At 34.0% G+C, this 18,172-nt stretch overlaps 1 protein-coding gene across 1 annotated transcript in view; it reads left to right on the top strand.

The window, feature by feature from the left end:
• The window catches only part of LOC136031717 (cadherin-related tumor suppressor-like), a 189,667-nt gene that overhangs the window by 132,316 nt on the left and 39,179 nt on the right, over positions 1–18,172 (top strand). The window contains exons 8-10 of the mRNA XM_065711422.1: positions 1,445–1,861; positions 10,551–10,907; positions 12,698–12,833. Of these exons, the coding sequence (XP_065567494.1) occupies positions 1,445–1,861; positions 10,551–10,907; positions 12,698–12,833 (910 nt within the window). The remainder of the gene's footprint in view (positions 1–1,444; positions 1,862–10,550; positions 10,908–12,697; positions 12,834–18,172) is intronic.

Here is an 18,172-nt window from a genome sequence, read left to right as displayed (position 1 = left end):
TTTGATTAAGAAAAACAAAACAACATTATTCGGCGTGTAGTTGTCAAAATTTGGGTCCAATTTTTAAAACAGATTTGAAATAATTATCAACATTATGATTCCATAATAATGGAATTATCAGCGTAAGTATATTGTATCTCAAAAGACACGAAAATCGAAAACGCCCAGGATTGATGAAATGAAACAGAAAATAGATTGATGAAATGAAAAAGATTGAAAAAATGAAAAAGATTGAAAAAATGATGAAATAGATTGATCAATCTGAAACAGATTGATGAAATGAAACAGAAAATAGATTGATGAAATGAAAAAGATTGAAAAAATGAAAAAGATTGGAAAAATGATGAAATAGATTGATCAATCTGAAACAGATAGATGAAATGAAACAGAAAAATGTCTAACAAAAATAAAATTATTTCTTGTGTTTAGAAAAGGGTTCCCACTTTTAAATAAGAACATGGAAATTTGTTTTTCTTAGAACCACTCTTCTAAAAGTAAAAACGAACCCTCTATTCTTCCTTCAAGAATGCTGGCGTGTTTATGTTGTATCTGAGGAGACAGTATAAGGAACAATAGTTCGAAAATATCTGAAAAATATCCTTTCTGCCAATTGTTTCACTAATAATGGACTGCAAGTTATAGGACGAAACTTTTCCTTTTTCCTTATCTATTCCTTCATAGAAATAACTAGGAATGGTGCAGGAAAAGTAGAAATTATTTAGTAGAAAAATAGAAAAGGTGCGGGAAAACTGTCTTCGGAACTAATCGGAACTGCTAGTGCAAACCGCGAATTCTACACCATATTTGCACCAGTAGGAAACCATTATATTATTAAATAAAATTATTAAATAAATTAATTATTAATTAATTAATTATTAATTATTAAATAAATTAATAAATTAATTATTAAATAAATATATTATTATATTATTTATATTAAAAATTTTGTGGTCACGTTTATGCTGACCCCAAATGTATACAATCTTATTAAGTTAACTGTTACTCGTCATAAGTTTTAAGCCTGATCAAATTTGCCTGATTTCCAAAAAGGGGAAAAATGCCCCTAAAAGAGTCAAGGAATATTAAGTTTGACTTTTATCCCAATTCTTTAAGAGTGACTCCTAAACACGAGGGCCGTTAATTACAAGACGCTGTTTAAAGTTCTAAAAAACTTTAGGGTGAAGAGTGATGGATTGATGAGGAGGTGCCCCCCCCCTTATATAAGGAATAATTTCTGCTCGTTTTAAGTTTTAATGTTGCTCCTTAGCTTCAGTTGAAAGAGCTATTTTTTATTCAATTCAGAAGAAAAGAATATTAAGTTATTTTTATGAGGCAAATAATTTTGTCAATGTTATTTTAATATGTTATTATTATTATAACTTGACAAGCATAGCCATGAAGTGTTTATCAGCTGTCATGTTACTAATGACACTTGTATTTTCAGGTTACAATAACACTTAAAGATGTTAACGACATGGCACCAGAGTTTGTCACTCCCAACATCACAACAGTAGCAGAAAACGCACCTGTTAATAGTGTTGTAATGGCCATTAAAGCAATTGACCGTGATGAAGGCAGGAATAGTTATATTGAATACTCTCTGGCTCCAGTTCCTGATGGCCGCTTTGTTCTGGGACCTGTTGATGGCCTGTTACGTGTTGCTGCACAATTAGATCGAGAAACGCGTGCAAATTACACTCTGTATATAACTGCACATGACCGTGGCATTCCAAGTCAATCAGTGACCCAAGAAATTTTTATACGGATATTAGATGATAATGACAACTCGCCTATTTTTGATCCTAAGCAGTATAGTGCCAGTGTCAGTGAAAATGCTTCAGTCGGATTAAGTATTTTGCAGGTAAGATATACTTTTTGTGTACCTTCAGTTAACTGTTAAACGGATTTGTCTATACGTGGTAAGATATACGTGGTGTAAAATACGTCCTGATACTTATCTTTGCGTCATAATGCTTATTAAAAATTGCTTTTAAATTTTATAAATTGTGTTAAGAGCTTCCTGTTTGTGAACCAGTAAAAACGTACTGTCTTTTTAATTTTAAATTTACCCTTCATGTTATATACCGTAATCCTGTCACCAAACAAGATGCGCAACAACGGCAAATCGAAAGTATAACAGTTCAAAATAGGGATGAAGCCTTTTAATCGACAATGAACAGATGTAAACTTTTTTAAGGTTTTACTGCTGATGATGAACACTGTATAGGTGTTCGAAATATCCAGTTAAAATTGTATATCTGTTCACTGTCGATTAAAAGGTTTCATCACTATTTTGAACTGTTATACTTTTGTCATGGAAAGGCAGTTTGGTCTTCGAAGTTATCAATGGCAAATCGCCGTGGCGGCAGAATTTCACGCTCAACAATGAAAAATAAATGCCTCCATCTGGTCAAATATTCGGTTCTTCAGTGTTAGAAAATTTCACTTCATCGGCCAGAAAGATTGTTTACAAGCTGTATTAGCATGTACAAACTACGTAAAATTGTGTCAAGAACTTCCTTTTCATGAACTTGTAAAAACTTAATTTTTTCGTAATGTTAATTTTACCCTTCATGTTATATAATTCAGGGACCGAACAAGATGCGCAACAACATCAGATAGGAAATTAAATTCGCCACGGCTGCCAAATTCCGCGGCCACCGATGAAAAAAAGTGTCTCCATCCGATGGAATATTTGGTTCTTCAGTGTTAAAAATTTGCTTTTCTTCGGCCAGAAAGATTGTTTTCGATTTGTGTTAATATATTTAAATTCTGTAAAATTGTGTTAAGAACGTCTTGCTTATATACTGGTAATAACAGAATGTTGGCCAAATTTTTCAAATATGCGTCTAAAATAGAATAGCGACTTTTTATATTTCGGAATTCGCTAGATAGCAGATAAGTTCGCTTTCAATCAGACACATCAGCTCATTTTTGTATGACAACGTAGCTCGTTAATAAATACTTTTTCTCATCAATGAATTTCCATATTAGAAATGTTTTTAGAACAAAGAAACAAAAAAAAAACTAAATAAATAAGGTAAACATAAGAGGGCATGCATATATCGGTACTAATGGTAAATCACTGATGTATTTGAATACGTATTGATTGAAATAAAGTTAAATCATGGTAGTTATTTTATCTATGGCAACTGAAAGCCATAAATTTTGGGACAGCAAAAAATAGGGCTTCACTACCAGTAATTTAACCGGCAGCCCAAATCAGCAAAACCCTTAGTATGCAAGTATGTAATTAGCATTTGAAACGTCAGATATATAATCAGTTTTTTTGCGTAGTTTGCATTCTTCTTTAAATAAAAATGGTAATTTTTTTGCGTTTTAGTTGTTTATGAAGTTTGTTATTCATCTGAAACACCAATGATAAACGATTGAATTTTGCGTAATCCTGTATAAATAACACTATAATATATATACCATAAGGCTTAATTGACTGCGGCAACATTATTTGCATTAAAAATTTGCGTATATATCGGTTATATAGTAAACACTCGGGAAGTGAAGTTCGATTAATGCTAATGAAATCAAACAAAATATAATGAAAATATAAAAGTTTAGAAACAAATTTGGGGTATATATTTGCACATTAGGGGGGGGGGGAGCATAGCATATATTAAATTGGTGACCTAACCTAACCAAACAAAAATACCAACTAAATACTTAAATAAGATATATAGCTACAATTTATTTTTCAACCAAGCCAAAACTCATTGTGTGGTATAAAGAAGTTACTTGAGACCAGTTTCTTGTGTATGTTCGCATCATCCGCGATCGAAATTCTATAGTGTTTAATATATAACCGATAAGTACCAAAATGTGTTTGTTTGGTAGTGCCGGGGGAGGAATTAAACACCCTTAATTTGTTGATTGATTTTCTTTTAATATTCGATTGGCGTCATAGAACTTAAAATTTGCCTTTCAAAATAACGTATCCTGTGGTGGCACGGTGAATTATCACAAGGTTTGGCGACAGTGGCGTAATTTCGTCAAATCCCGGGGGAGTTAGAGCCAATTTTTTCAAATCGGGTGAGAATGCCATTGAAAACTGAAAAATGAGCTGAAATGGTATCATAAAGGTAAAGACATGCTAAAGAAAACTGACCCGTTTCTCTGGATGCTTGAATTATGCAGGCTTATCTTAGTTTTGACAAGATTTTCGAAGAAACTAAATTTCGGCCGGGAGGTAAACTGTGGTCTGGGGGCAAACCAAGGTCTGGTAGGAGCAGTTGCCCCTGTTCCATAGCTAACTATGCCCCTGTTGGGTGACAGGCTTGTTAATTGTAAACAAATATTTGAGATTTTTCTTCCGTCTAAACCGCTTTTTAAAAACTGTCAATAAGCTATATACTGGCAATCAGGATGTGTCTTCCTGGGTATTGTGTTCCAGGAGGGAATAAACCAGATAGATTTTCAAATGGGAGAGTAGTCAAATTTTTCATTTTCTTTCGTAGCCTTGTATTATGCTCACTTTTAAAGGTTTTATTTCGGGATAGCGGGGTTTCTAAAGCGACCTGGATCGTATCTATAACTATGCAAAGACCTGCGACTTGACACTGGCCTAATAAAGCAGGTGTTTGACACTCTCAAAGGAGGTATAGATGATTATACCTCTAGTTACTTTGACTTATTTGACTTAAAGCTCCGGCTCGACAGTGTCACCAGCGTAGAGGGAACCATATGTCATTGTCGTTAGTCGACTCAAGAGTGGTTTATCATTGGTGATCATTAGAGCTTCTTTGGGGTCAATGCTCCAGGACATAAGTCCACTGCAGATGAAGTTTAATGTAGAGGCCTTGGCTCCCCTTAAATCTTAAATTTTATGGAATTTCTGGACCCTTTAAAAAATTGCTTTTTATTGTTAGACCCCCGAAAAGAGTTACTGAGTACGAATCTGCATGAGTGGCACATGTACACTCTATTTAATATAAATATGTCAGACAATTGGAGTGCAGCCTTAAGAAAGGGGGTGTTGTGTAAAAAAAAAATAATCTGGGAAAAATAACCTTTACAATAAGCAATACAAAGTGCTAGAGTAAGAGCACTAGAATATACCCTATTTAGATTAAACCTCAATTTTCAAACAGTTCATGGTAACGAACTATAAGTAAGGAGCGACCTGGATCAAATGTAACCGAAACTCTAAAAGACGGAATTTTGATACCAATAGATACATCAAAAGAATCACATTTTTAGGCTGATTTTATCAATAATTTTCATCAAGTTTAGTCCTATCCATCAATAGTTACGAGCCTGAGAAAATTTGCTTTATTTTCAAAAAAAAGAGAGAAATACACACTAAAATGAAAATCACACCATCATATTCAGTACATCAGAGAACCCTTCTGAAGAAGTTTCAAAATCCTATCTGCACAAATGTGGAATTATGTATTTTTGCCAGAAGGAAGATCACGGATGCGTGTTTATTTATTTTTTTTCCCAGGGGTGATGGTTTAAGCCCAGTGGTCCTAGAATTTCGCGAGAGGGCTCATTCGAACGAAAATTAAAAGTTCTGGTGTCCTTTTTAAGTAACCAAAAAATTAGAGGGCAACTAGGCCCCCTCCCACATACATTTTTTCCCAATGTCACCGGATCAAAATTTTGAGATAGCCGTTTTGTTCAGCATAGTCGAACTATCTAATAACTACGTCTTTGGGGACGACTTAATCCCTCAAAGTCGAAGGGCTGCAAGCTGTGAACTTTGCCCATTGTTTACATATAGTATTTGTTATTGGTAAGTATACAGAAGTTTTGAGGGGGATTTTTTGGTGGCGGAGGGGGAATTGGGTTACATGGGAAGATCTTTCCGTGGATGAATTTTTCATGAAGAAAGATGATTTTTATGAAGGGGGTGCTGGGTATCCCATAATTATTGAAGAAAGCGATCAGAAATTAAATTAAAAAAAGTTTTTTCAACCGAAAGTAAGGAGTAACATTAAAACTTAAAACGAACAGAAATTATTACGTATATGAGGGGGTTCGTCCCCTCGTCAGTACCTCGCTTTTTACGCTAAAGTATTTTAGTAATTTCAAAAGAGCTATTTATTCTAATTGAACGGCCTTTGTGATTCATTGTTCATTCATAATGAATTGGAACAAAATTTTAACTTTAGCGTAGTGAGCGAGGTATTGACGAGGGGGCCAACCCCTCATATACATATATGCGGAAGTTCGTCCCCTCGTCAATACCTCGCTCTTAACGCTGAAGTTCGAATTTTGTAATATAATGGCCGACATAAGCAATCATTTGTTTGTGTTATTTTCCGGCCAATCTTAACATTTAATTTTACCCTGTACAACTTCATAACTATGATCTTTTTATGATAATAAACCAAAGATATTGTAAGCGTTCGGCTTGTGGTTGTTATTAAATAAAAAAAACATGTTTTTTCTTACTGAAAGTAAGGAATAATATTAAAACTTAAAACGAACATAAATGATTTCGTATATCTTTTAAAGATTTTTTCTTTCATTCATTTCTGTCATTGAGAATTGCTCAACTTGTGACTCTCATTTTCATAAAAACAGTTTCGAGCTCTTTGGCCGTTTTGTTACTATGTCTTACAAAATTAGTTCCGGCAAATATCGCTAATTTCCGCAAATATCGCTAATTAAGTGGGAGAATCTTTCCATGGAGAAAGTTCTCTTGGGGAAGGGAATTTTATATGAAGGGGGAGCTTGATTTCCCGCTATTATTTAAAAAATGATCAGCAATTAACTAAAAAACCAAGTTTTTTCAACTGAAAGCAAGAAGCAACATTAAAACTTAAAACGAACAGAAAATATTACGTATATCAGTGGGGTTGTCTCTCCTCAGTAGCTCGCTCTTACGCTAAAGTTTCTTTTTTAACTTTTAAAAGAGGCTATTATTCTAATTAGCCTTTGTAATTCAGGAAACATTCTTAAACACCTGAAACAGAAATCAAACTTAGGTTATTATAAGGTTATTATTAGTTTAAAAAAAGTAAAAGTAATAAAAGCAAAAGCATAATTTTTAATTATTCATGTACGGCGAGTCAAACTCAAAACCTGGATTAATTCAAAAACGTTAAGAAATCAAATAAAAAACCCAGTTTTTTAACTGAAAGTAAGGAGCCACATTAAAACTTGAAATGAACATAAATTATTCTGTATATTAAAGGGGCTGTCCCCTCCTCAAAACGCCCTGCTCTTTACGCTAAAGTTTGACTCTATGTCACAACTCTACTTTTTAAAACAATAAAAACTATAGAACAGTGCAATTCTGTTGCGATGATGCAACCGTGTTATATCATTGAAATTACACAGGGAAAAGTTTCGCAAAAAAAACTACTCTGTTATTTCTGATCTGCGAAATGTTAAAAAGATAGTTTGCAATTGATTAAGGTCGCATCAGCCGATTTCACACTTCTGAAATTATAGCCCAAGACTATCTTCTAAGCTGCTTTCAAACGGAGATCAGCAGTGTTATGTGTGTTCAAACATACTTTGAATCTCTTTACCTACATTTGCCTTAGGCCTACCTGCTTATCGAACAATTTTCGGAGTGTCTCAGAAATGTAAAAATTCAGACACGACCTTTACGCTTAATAATAATGGAATATATTTTTACAGGTTTGTTAAAAATCCATTCACAACAAGATTTTACTAATACCGAAAATCTAGTCTAATCTAAGCCAATCATATTTATAAAAAATTTCTGATTGGCTTAAATTAATGCTAGCTATTTCTTGGCGTTAGTAAAACCTCATTGTGAATGGAACTTAATAGACCCAAAATGCGTTCAGCGAGTCTTCAAGCTATATGTTCTAGGCTAATTTTTTTTTTTTTTTTTTTTTTTTTTTTTAAACCGAAAATGAACAAGAAGAAATAAACTGGACTTTTTCGCTTCTTATTTTGGACTGAAAAATTACTGTTATAGCATGACTTAAGTTATGCAATAAGTTTGGTTAGTGATATATGGACATTAGAGCCGTCATTGTATTTACCGTCATTATGGCAAATAGGTGTGAAATTTCGATACACAATAATATATATGTAGATATGGAATGTTTTCTTGAGGGGTAGCTGACTTTCAGATATCAAGCACACCTGGTGGCACGTGCCAAGTGTTGTGGAAACCGTCCCCCATTTGGTGGAACTGTGCTGTCATGTGCTGCGAAGCTGTGAGGTGCATGTGGTGCTCTGAGATTTACAACAGGTGGTGGAAAGTGGGCGATCCCTTGTGTTTTACAAATATTTCGAGTGCTCAAGCCATAGAAAATTAAAGAAATTTTCGAAGAATAATAAAAATCATGAGCTTTCAAGGCTTCACAACCCCGAAGCCTTTATTTTTACTTTTTATTTTAAATTTCATCTTTGATAAAATTAACTTTGATTATTTTTTTTAAACTATACATTAACTGAATAATTGAATTGAGCTGTAAAATTAATAATTTAACAGTAACGTAACTATCAATTTCCTTTTTTCTAAATCTCCATAAATTAGAGTGTTTTCTAATTTTTTATCCATGGCCGTATCAAGGATTTTTGCTCTGGGGGGTGTTTTTTGGGAGAGGGGCGAATACAAAATGTTGATTTTTTTTAATTATCATCTTTTTTCGCTTGCTCTGTCTTTTACCCATCTCTATTTACCAAAGTTTTATTGTGCATTTGACGTTTATTAGTGTCTTGCGTTTCTGTCTTCTGATTTTTAACTCGGTATTTAATTTTATTCTTTATGAATGGCATGTAATATATTCAGAACTAACTCACTACTTATTTCAGCTGTGATTCGCAACTAATCACAACTTATTTGCTATGAAGTAGTCTCCTACTTTGTTTCAAGGTCCTGGCTTTGTCCAATAACAAACATTCAGCTCTTAATGATAGGCGCGTAACTCCTGCATTGGGGGGCAAGAGGGGTCTCCATCCGGAAAGCCAAGGGGCATGGGCATCAAACAATTGTTTCATAATTGTTTCTCCAGATATTGGGGAGGGGGGGGGGGGGTAACTGCCCCTCTTGCCCCCTGAAACAACGCCACTGTTCAATGATAAACGTTATGATATCCCTTTAAGTGATTTTGTTTAAAATATTTTCTCACAATAAGTTCTTGGACATTCAAAAAATATTATTTTCTAAAACAAAGATATACACTCTATCCTCTCAAACTAAGCAATTGCCCGTTTGGGCCGTTTTGGCCGGGCTAATCCGTTCTCTCCTGAAAAATTTGATTGTTTAGATACGCAAAGGTTTTTCTCAACGCTTTTTCTATTCACCAATTCTTTGGAGTTTCCCCGACTTTTTCTAGGAAAAAATCAGAGTGTGTGATTTTTCCTCAAAATTTAACAACTTTGTCTTTGTGTTCGCTTATTTACGAACGTGATTTTTCCGGGATATTTAGGACAACCTAATTTTCTTTTGGGGAATTTCGGAAAAAAAACTTGGGATCGCTGAAGAGCTGGTTTCTCTTTTTTTCCAAAATGTGTCTTTTTTACTAACTCGAAGAAACATTTATAAATTGAAGCTTTGGTTAAAGAAATTAATTCTGCCCTCTCTTCATTTAAAAGCACGTGCTTCAAAACCGGCATTCACACTACGCACGAAATTTGTTATGCCAAGTGGTTAAGTTATGCTACTTCAAATAGCCTTTCTCACTTAGGCAAGTTCTTTCACACTTGGCTAACATAAAAATTTATAAAACCGTAATATTCATCATCAAAAATTATCACTATTATCATAAACAAGACTATTCAAAAGCTAAGAATGTGAAATGGATATGGTGATTAAAGTTCTGATCAAGCGTTAAAGGCTTTTTGAGAAAGTTTATTCATTTGGAAATATATTAACCGCTCCTACGGGAATAGCACTGCCTCTGTAACGGGTGAAATTTGCTCCATAAGATTACATAACTGAGCATAAAGTCTGGATTTATGCTAGTGTGAAAGTTTTAAGGCATAAAGTGAATAGAGGTGGTTTTAGGGGAGAGACAGAGGGGCCAATTTCCCCGGGCACAGAAAGTTTAGGTGCGCAAAATTTCAAATAAATAATTTAACGGTCAAATGATTTTAGAATTTTTGTTTTTTATTTTTGCTGAAATAGAGTGGAGGGTGCAGTTGATCAGTGAAAATAATTAATTTTGAACTAATAAATGAAATAAAAATAAATAAAAAATTAGAGTAAATAAATAATAAGAATTAAAATAATTAAATTAAAATAATTAATAATAATCGAATAATTCGAATAATGAATAAAAATAAATTGTTAATTAATGAGTAAATTGGAAACAACTTTGCTAATAAATGACAATTTTGTTAAAATTTAGCCTGCAAATTTTGTGGGTGACACGAGGGGGCTAATCAAAATTTAGTGTCGGGTGCAAGTGAGGCCAGGACCCCTACTGAACTTGAAAGAACAAGTAGAACAGTAACAAATTCCGAAATGCGTATTTTGCTTTCCCTTCCCCTTTAAAATGTTTGTTGTTTTATATTGTGTTTTTTATGTTGTGTTTGTGTGTCTGCCGTCCTTTGCTTGGTCGCAACTGACATGTTATTTCAAATTGATTTCTATAACCTAGGTCTCTGCTACTGATGCGGACGAGGAATTAAATGGTCGCGTGAGATACTCTATCGTTGCTGGCGACGCAAATCGCGATTTCGCTATCAGTGAAGACACGGGCATCGTCAGAGTTGCCAAGTCACTAAACTATGAGCGCAAGAACCATTATGTTATTACAGTCCAAGCTGAAGATTCTGGAACATACGTGCGTTATGACTCTTCAACTGTGACTGTTACATTGATTGATGTTAATGATAATGCTCCAATATTCCTCAACTCTCCTTATATTGCATACGTGATGGAGAACGCCGAAAGCTTACCATTATCTGTTGTGACTGTTCAAGCTTTTGATGCAGATTCCTACCCATTCAACAAGGTATTTATTTTGTAGTTTTTTATGTATTACTCTATGTAGGTACTTGTATGATATCAGGGGCGACCCCAAGGGGGGATAACGGGGATAAAAAGGAGAAAGACCATGTGAACGAATTCTAAGTGCTATTTTTGAGAGGTCACTGGGTATTTTGTGTTTGTTTTTAAGCCTAGTTCCACTCAGGTATATATACAGGTTACTTTTTTCATGGGAGGGGACCGCAAGAACACAGAATGTATTTTATAGCTTGAAAAAAAAATCCCCCGTAAATTTAGGAAAATTTGGATTAGGGGGGGCTTGAGCCCCTCGCCCTTTTTATGTCCCTGTACTTATCATTTTGTCATCTAAAAAGTCAAAATTGTTGATAGAACTATTATTCTAAATAGAATATTTATTTGAAAAAATAATAGCTCTTAATTGCTTTGAGACGAAAAGTAAGATTGCAGTTTCATGTTAGTTTGAATGGAGATTGTAAAATAATTTTGCTCTGTTATTATCGTGGCATTGACATAGGAGCTATTAATCAATCATTTATTCGAGAATGCGCAACTTTTATTTTTATGTTACTTAATTTCTCAAAAATGGATACTTCTCTATTTTCGTTTTTAATGGTGCTTTGAATTGTTTTAAGTTTCTAAAAGGAGTGTTAAGTTTATGTATTTCACCAAAAGGAGAGAACTGGTCCTCTAAGGCTCGTCTAGGGTATACCTCCTGAGATTTTTTTTTCTTAAGAAATATGTAAAAAATGCATTCTTATCAAGAATATGGAGCTCCTGTTTTTTTTTTTTTTTTTTTTTTTTTTTTTTTTTTTTTTTTTTTTTTTTTTTTTTTTTTGCTTCGTAGATTTTCTTTTTTCTGGTATGAGCGGAGTTTTTGGCTTTTTGATTGTTGGAATGAAAATTTACTCATTTCACCTTAAAACGAAGTTAGTTCTCTATTAAGATTTTGAGAAAAATATATTGACGAATCTTGAAAGTTTTACTTTTCTGTTTTATTTTTAGCGATTTTTTTAATGTTTTTAATTTTGAATTGGAGTTTTAAGTTTAAATACCTCCAGGAAAGGGAAAAATTTCCAAAGATTTATTGATGGTCTGCCTACTGACATTTGGATAAACGTTTATGTGTCTAATTATGAAACTAAGAAAGAACTTTTTTTTTTTTACTGAAAGTAAGGAGCAACATTAAAACTTAAAACGAAAATAAATTATTCCGTATGCGAAAGGAGCTGTCCCCTCCTCAACGGCCCCGCTCTTTAGGCTAAAGTTTGACTCTTTGTCACAACTCTACTTTTTAAAACAATAAAAACTTTTGCGTAAAGAGTGAGGCGTTGAGAAGGGGATAATCCCTTTCATATACGGAATAAGCTTCACGTCAAAAAGCTGTATTACCAGAAAAAAGACTAAGATTTAATTAAATATTATTAAATATTATATATTATTATATATTTACGTTTCATTTTCGTTATAAATGAACACGATGTGTTTGTTAGATTTTTTCGTGTAGGAGACTCCAGACCCTCCCCCCTTACCCATCTAGAAACTACTATTATTTCCCCAATAGTTTTCAGTGTTAAATTGTAGAATTTACCTGTCTTTTTCCGTCTCCTTCTCGAATTTGGGCCTCCTTTTCTGAAATGTTGGGGCCTATATGATAAATTGATTATTGCCATTGTTTTTAATGTTGTTTATTCAAAATAATACAAGTAAGATTATCCCCATTATTGTCTGTTCATCTTGAAACATCCCTGTATTAATTCATATAGAAAAGCAAAAACACTACCTCCCTTCTTTAAGGTCCGTTACCTCCTTAAAGATGGCGATAGTAACCTGTTCAAAATCAACACTACCTCAGGAGAAGTAACTGTGCATAAGGCACTGGATCGTGAGGCCAAGCAACAGTACCAACTGAGTGTGATTGCTCTGGACGGAGGTAAGTCATGTATACTGATTTACTGAATAGTAGTGTGTTTTTTTTTTTTTTTTTTTTTTTTTTTTTTTTTTTTTTTTTTTTTTTTTTTTTTTTTTTTTTTTTTTTACATTGCGGCAAACACAGTACTCTGATCGGATAACCAAAACTAAAAAAATATTTTTATGCCATAAAAATCGCTCTTATTTTCAAGTTTGCCAAAGACTAACATATGTGTTTCATCTTCTTCTACGCAAAATAAATAGTTTTTATTTCCAAGAATGATGTTAAGAACAGAAAAGACATAGAAAGTCGTCCACGAACCGTCCGTGAATTATTTTATGACTACTGCCCTATGCTTTCATTTAATATATAATCTAGTTAAGTCCATCATGAAATTAAATTTTATTTGATATTTTTGCAGCCTTAATTAAGGAAATTTTTAGGGAGTACTACGGTTTTGTCACCATTGTTTCTTCAATCATGATGATAATCATGCGAAGCTAATTAGTTAAATTTGACGATGCCGTTTGTCCGTAAAAATTAATATTAACAATCCGTTGATTTTTTTTCATCAATTTTCCAAATCCTGCATTACTGCGTATTTAGACTTTTTTAATTAAAGATCAAATTCCTGATTTTCCTTATTTTTAAAGATATAGATGGTTGTTTAAGTTTGAGCTTCACCAATTTAAACTATCATCTTTTATTTTCGTTGTCCTTGGTGCTTTGAAATAACTTACCTTCTACTTTAACAAAACTGAGGTTATCTCCCTTCCTTGTCATTGTTATTGAAGATAGAGGCGCCAATTTACAAAAATTTGAGCGAGGAGGCAATTTTTTTTTCATATTTTGATAATACCGAAAAAATTGTTCTGTTTAGTTCTAGAGGGTGTGGTTAATGATATCAAGGGGCAATTCCCCTCTCCCCCAGTACCACCAGAGACTCTAGCTGACGCCCCTGCTTGAAAATAATAATAATTACATCGAAAATGTATGAAGCCATAAACAAAAACGTTACAAAAGCACAATATAAATGGTAAACATATTTCATTGAAAAATGAAGAGAAAATATTTTGCAAGATTCAAGTATGTACAAGGGGCAGTAAGTCAAGAGAAGTTATTAACCCTCGTACTATATTAAACTCTGAATCGCCCCACGGGATAGACCAGAAATACTCCCCTTCCACCAGAAGGACAAAAATACAAAACAGCAAAATTTATTCATTTTTAACAAAACTTGGAAAAAAAGAATTCGAAATATTGCTCTCTTCCTCAAAGGCGGATCTAGATCAAAATCTTGGGGGGGGGCGACCAATGTGACAAGGGCGCCAATAATTGACCAAACTGACAAGTTTTTTTTTAGAAAGTAAAAATAAAACAAAAGGGGCGTCAGAAGAATCTTTGGGGTTGCCCCCTGGATCTGCCCCTACCCCTCCTCTGGACAAGTTTTTATAACTGGACATAGCTTTTAATGAAATAGTTTATTTACATTAGAGGCAGGCACCTGCACATTAATTGTTTCCTGTAAGTACTCAACAATATAAACAATATTTTTTGGGGAGAGGGGGAAGGGCGATTAATAAAAAATGGATAATTCAAATAAAGAAGTGCTCAGCAATTAAAGAATATTTAGGATTTTGGGGGTCAGGCCTCCCCCCTTCTGCGTACAGCCCTGATTAAAGGCACCTAATTTTTCGTGTCATTTCTTTTTGGTCTCGGCTTAATCGGTAACACTGATTAATTCGCAAAATGATCAATAAGAAAAAGGCTAGAGCTTTTAGCCATTAGCCATGTTTAAAAACCGGTTTTTCGGTTGCAGTTTATATGACTTGTTTTTGTATGGAAGTAATGTTTATAGGTACAAAAGAAAACCGTCGCCATTTGTGGTATGTCCTCGAATCTTAACTTTCGGCAATGGGTACCCAAAGGGGTGGGGGTATACAGACTGTATTTAAGCGGGCCCTGTAAATACTATTTTGTACGAACCAGTTATGAATTATTTTTTGTAAAATAGGATCGAAACCACAAGTATAAAAGAAATGTAAATATCGAGAAATGGTATAAAATAAAAAGCCACAACTTTTAGCCACCAGGCATTTCTAAAACTTTTTTCTTAAGTTATTTATTTTTTTTATGCTTGACTTATCATATGACTCTATTTATGCTCATTCTAGGTTCAAAAATCGTCCTTTTGTGTTCCTTTTTGGAAACTTTTTTTTTAATGAATTTTGTACTAAGGATTTTAAAGCCTCCCGCAGTAACCCGATGAATTGCGACGTTATTGAGAAACTATTTTTATCGGTTACAATGAAACTATAGGTTTGTTTTTATTAGATAATTTTTTTTTTTTAATTCAAAAAACAATCAAACTTCTTTGCACATAAAAGCTGCTAACATAATCTTTCCCCCGGGCACAAGCAAACATTCTGTGGGTGTCTATGTAAAGGGGGCGTCTCTTCGACCCTTACTTTGATCTTAGCCCCTTCTGTACCTTCAGAGTCACACAGGGCGTCGATAAATAGCCTTTAGTCATCGTGTTATTGAACTGCAGCGTGAATAATCTCCAATTTAGGTATTATAGATGAGCGAGATCCTTACATACCCCTGTCGTGTTTCCTGCGAAATATGTTTTTAGCCTACCTCTTCTGCGTACACCCCAAAAGGTACAGGGGGACTTATACGAGTGGAAACCGACACTAGTGTTGAAAAGAAAAATCATCAACGTCCTCTAGTTTTTGACGACATTGTTTGACCCAATACTATTTTGTACGAAGCAGTTATGAATTATTTTGTTAAATCGGATTGAAACCACAAGTATGAAGAAAATGCAAATATCAAGAAGTGGTGTAAAAGAAAAAAGCCACAACTTTTAGCTACCAGGTATTTTTTTAATTTTTTTATTTTAATTATATAAAGTCTAAATCTAGTCCGCTTATAAATTATAAATGACCTTCTTTTTCATCATGACGTAGCCTGGCACTACACTATCAGATGTATCTGGCAGATTTGCAGTGGTGGTTCTGGTCTCTCTTGCGCCCGGGGCATGATCTTGATTAGCGCCCCCCTCTCTCCCACAAAATTTTAGGTCAAATTTAAAAAGACTTGTCCTTTATTACAAAATTATTTTCAATCTATTAATTGATTAATAATCTATTTTTTAATTAATTTATTAATTTATTATTTAAATAGTTTAATGATTAATCATTTAATTATTTCATTTGTACTTGTCCATTATTCAGAACACACCCAGTAATTGGATCTACAAGATCTGACAAAAACCGGTTTAGGTTTATGTATTTAGAGACAATTAGCTTAGGCTCACTACAAAAACTACGTTGTAGGTATATTTAAAAAAAAATTAATATATAGAGTTAGTATTTTGGTTGGGTTAGGCTGCATTTTGCATGCAGCCCCACTATACTTACCCTCCCTTTTCCCCAATTTGCAAATATATAGCCCAAATTGTATACATCCTATCTATCTCCGAATGTATCCCAGTTGGTTCAACCCGTGTACCTGTAAATTGAATCAACTTGTGCGTTTTCTTAATAATAGACAATTAGCATTTTAGTTCTTACTATTTATTTTATTTTTATTTTATAAATTACTTGATAATTTTTTAATCATTCCATTTGTTAGCTGCACCCTCTACTTTATCAATGAATTTTCAAAAATGACAAAAAATATCATTGTTTGAAATTTGGAGCCTTTAAAATTTCTCCTCCCGAGGCAAGTACTCCCTCCCCTAGAGCTGCCTCTGCAGATTTACGCGTATTTCTTCCTTGAATATTACCCCTATCCATTTACTATGCTTCGAGAACTTTTTTTTTATATGTCATCAGGGGCTTCTCGCCCCTCTTTGCAATTCGTGAACTACTAAGGACCTCACAATAAAATTAATTTTTGAACTCTGGACAAATCTTTTGTGTATTCGTACCTAAAGACCGTGTTTTTCAACATTTTTCTTTTAGCTTTTAACAAAGTCAAGCTTTTAGAGCGTTAACATCTTTTTTCAGTGTTGCCACGTTGAATCATGACAATAAATAAGCAAGACTAATTTGACAACGATCTTCGTCTGTAAAAATTCTAACAATAGCAATTTGTTGATTTCCGAAGATAACTATACCTTTAAAGGAAATCCATAAGCTGTTTTGGGCTGTAGGTTTTTTACAACTCAGAATTGCATTACCGCATATAGAGATCTATTAATGAAAATCAAGTTACTCATTTTTCCAATTTATTAAGATGTATATGGTTCCGTAAAGTTTCACTTAAGCAGTTCAAATTTTACTTTCACTGTCCTTGGTACTTCAAGAATTCGATTGTTTATGTTACAAGAGGTGATGCATAATTTTGGAACAAAGCTGAAAGCTGAAAGCAATATTAGCTGAAAATATTTGAAAAATATATTAATATATATATAAAATATATAAAAATATATTAATATATATAATATTTGAAAAATATTTGAAAATATTGAAAAATTAGCTAAAAGCAATATTGACTGATCGTTAATGGTCAAAGCCGTTCGCCAAAGCTGCGGGAGTTTGCAGCTCTTTTTAAGAATCGCCGCTATGTGTAACATTGTTCCTATTAGAGGAGATATCTGATTGGTCTTAGGCTGATTGGCTTAGAGGAGATATCTGATTGGTCTTAGGCTCATTTAGATGGAGTCCGAACTGCTCCTCTATTTCAGCTAGCTTTTACAAAAAGTTTTCAAGTTTGGTTTAGCTAGCATCTAGCAGACAGCCCCGGAGACTGAAAGCCTAAATACAATGCAAAGTCTGTAGCACAACGAATTTATATGCGTAGTCAGAACTGCTCCCTTTAAGACATCTGGCTTTTACAAAAACTCTTGAAGTTTGGTTTTGCCAATGTCTAGCAGACGACCTCGGAGACTGAAAACCCATACGCAGTGCATAGTCTGGAGCACAGCAAATCGGTAAGTGTAATCAGAACAGCTCCCCTTATGTCAGCTGACTTTTACAAGACTCTTGAAGTTTGGCTTTGCTAATATCTAGCAGACGACCCCGGAGACTAAAAACCCGTACACAGTGTATAGTCTGGAGCACAGCAATTCGGTAGGTGTAATGTGAACTGCTCCCCTTAAGTCAGCTGGCTTTTACAAAACTCTTGAAGTTTGGTTTTGCTAATATCTAACTGACGACCCCGGAAACTAGAAACCCATATACAGTGCAAAGTCTAGAGCACAGCGAATCGGTAGGTATAATCTGAATTGCTCCCCTTAAGTCAGCTGGCTTTTACGAAGTTTGGTTTTGCTCATATCTAACAGACGACCCCGGAAACTAGAAACCCATATACAGTGCAAAGTCTAGAGCACAGCGAATCGGTAGGTGTAA

Source organism: Artemia franciscana, chromosome 10, assembly GCF_032884065.1.
Source record: "Artemia franciscana chromosome 10, ASM3288406v1, whole genome shotgun sequence".
NCBI classification, from domain to species: Eukaryota; Metazoa; Arthropoda; class Branchiopoda; order Anostraca; family Artemiidae; genus Artemia; species Artemia franciscana.
Note: the sequence above shows the minus strand (reverse complement) of the source record. Positions and strands in the feature narration are given on the sequence as shown.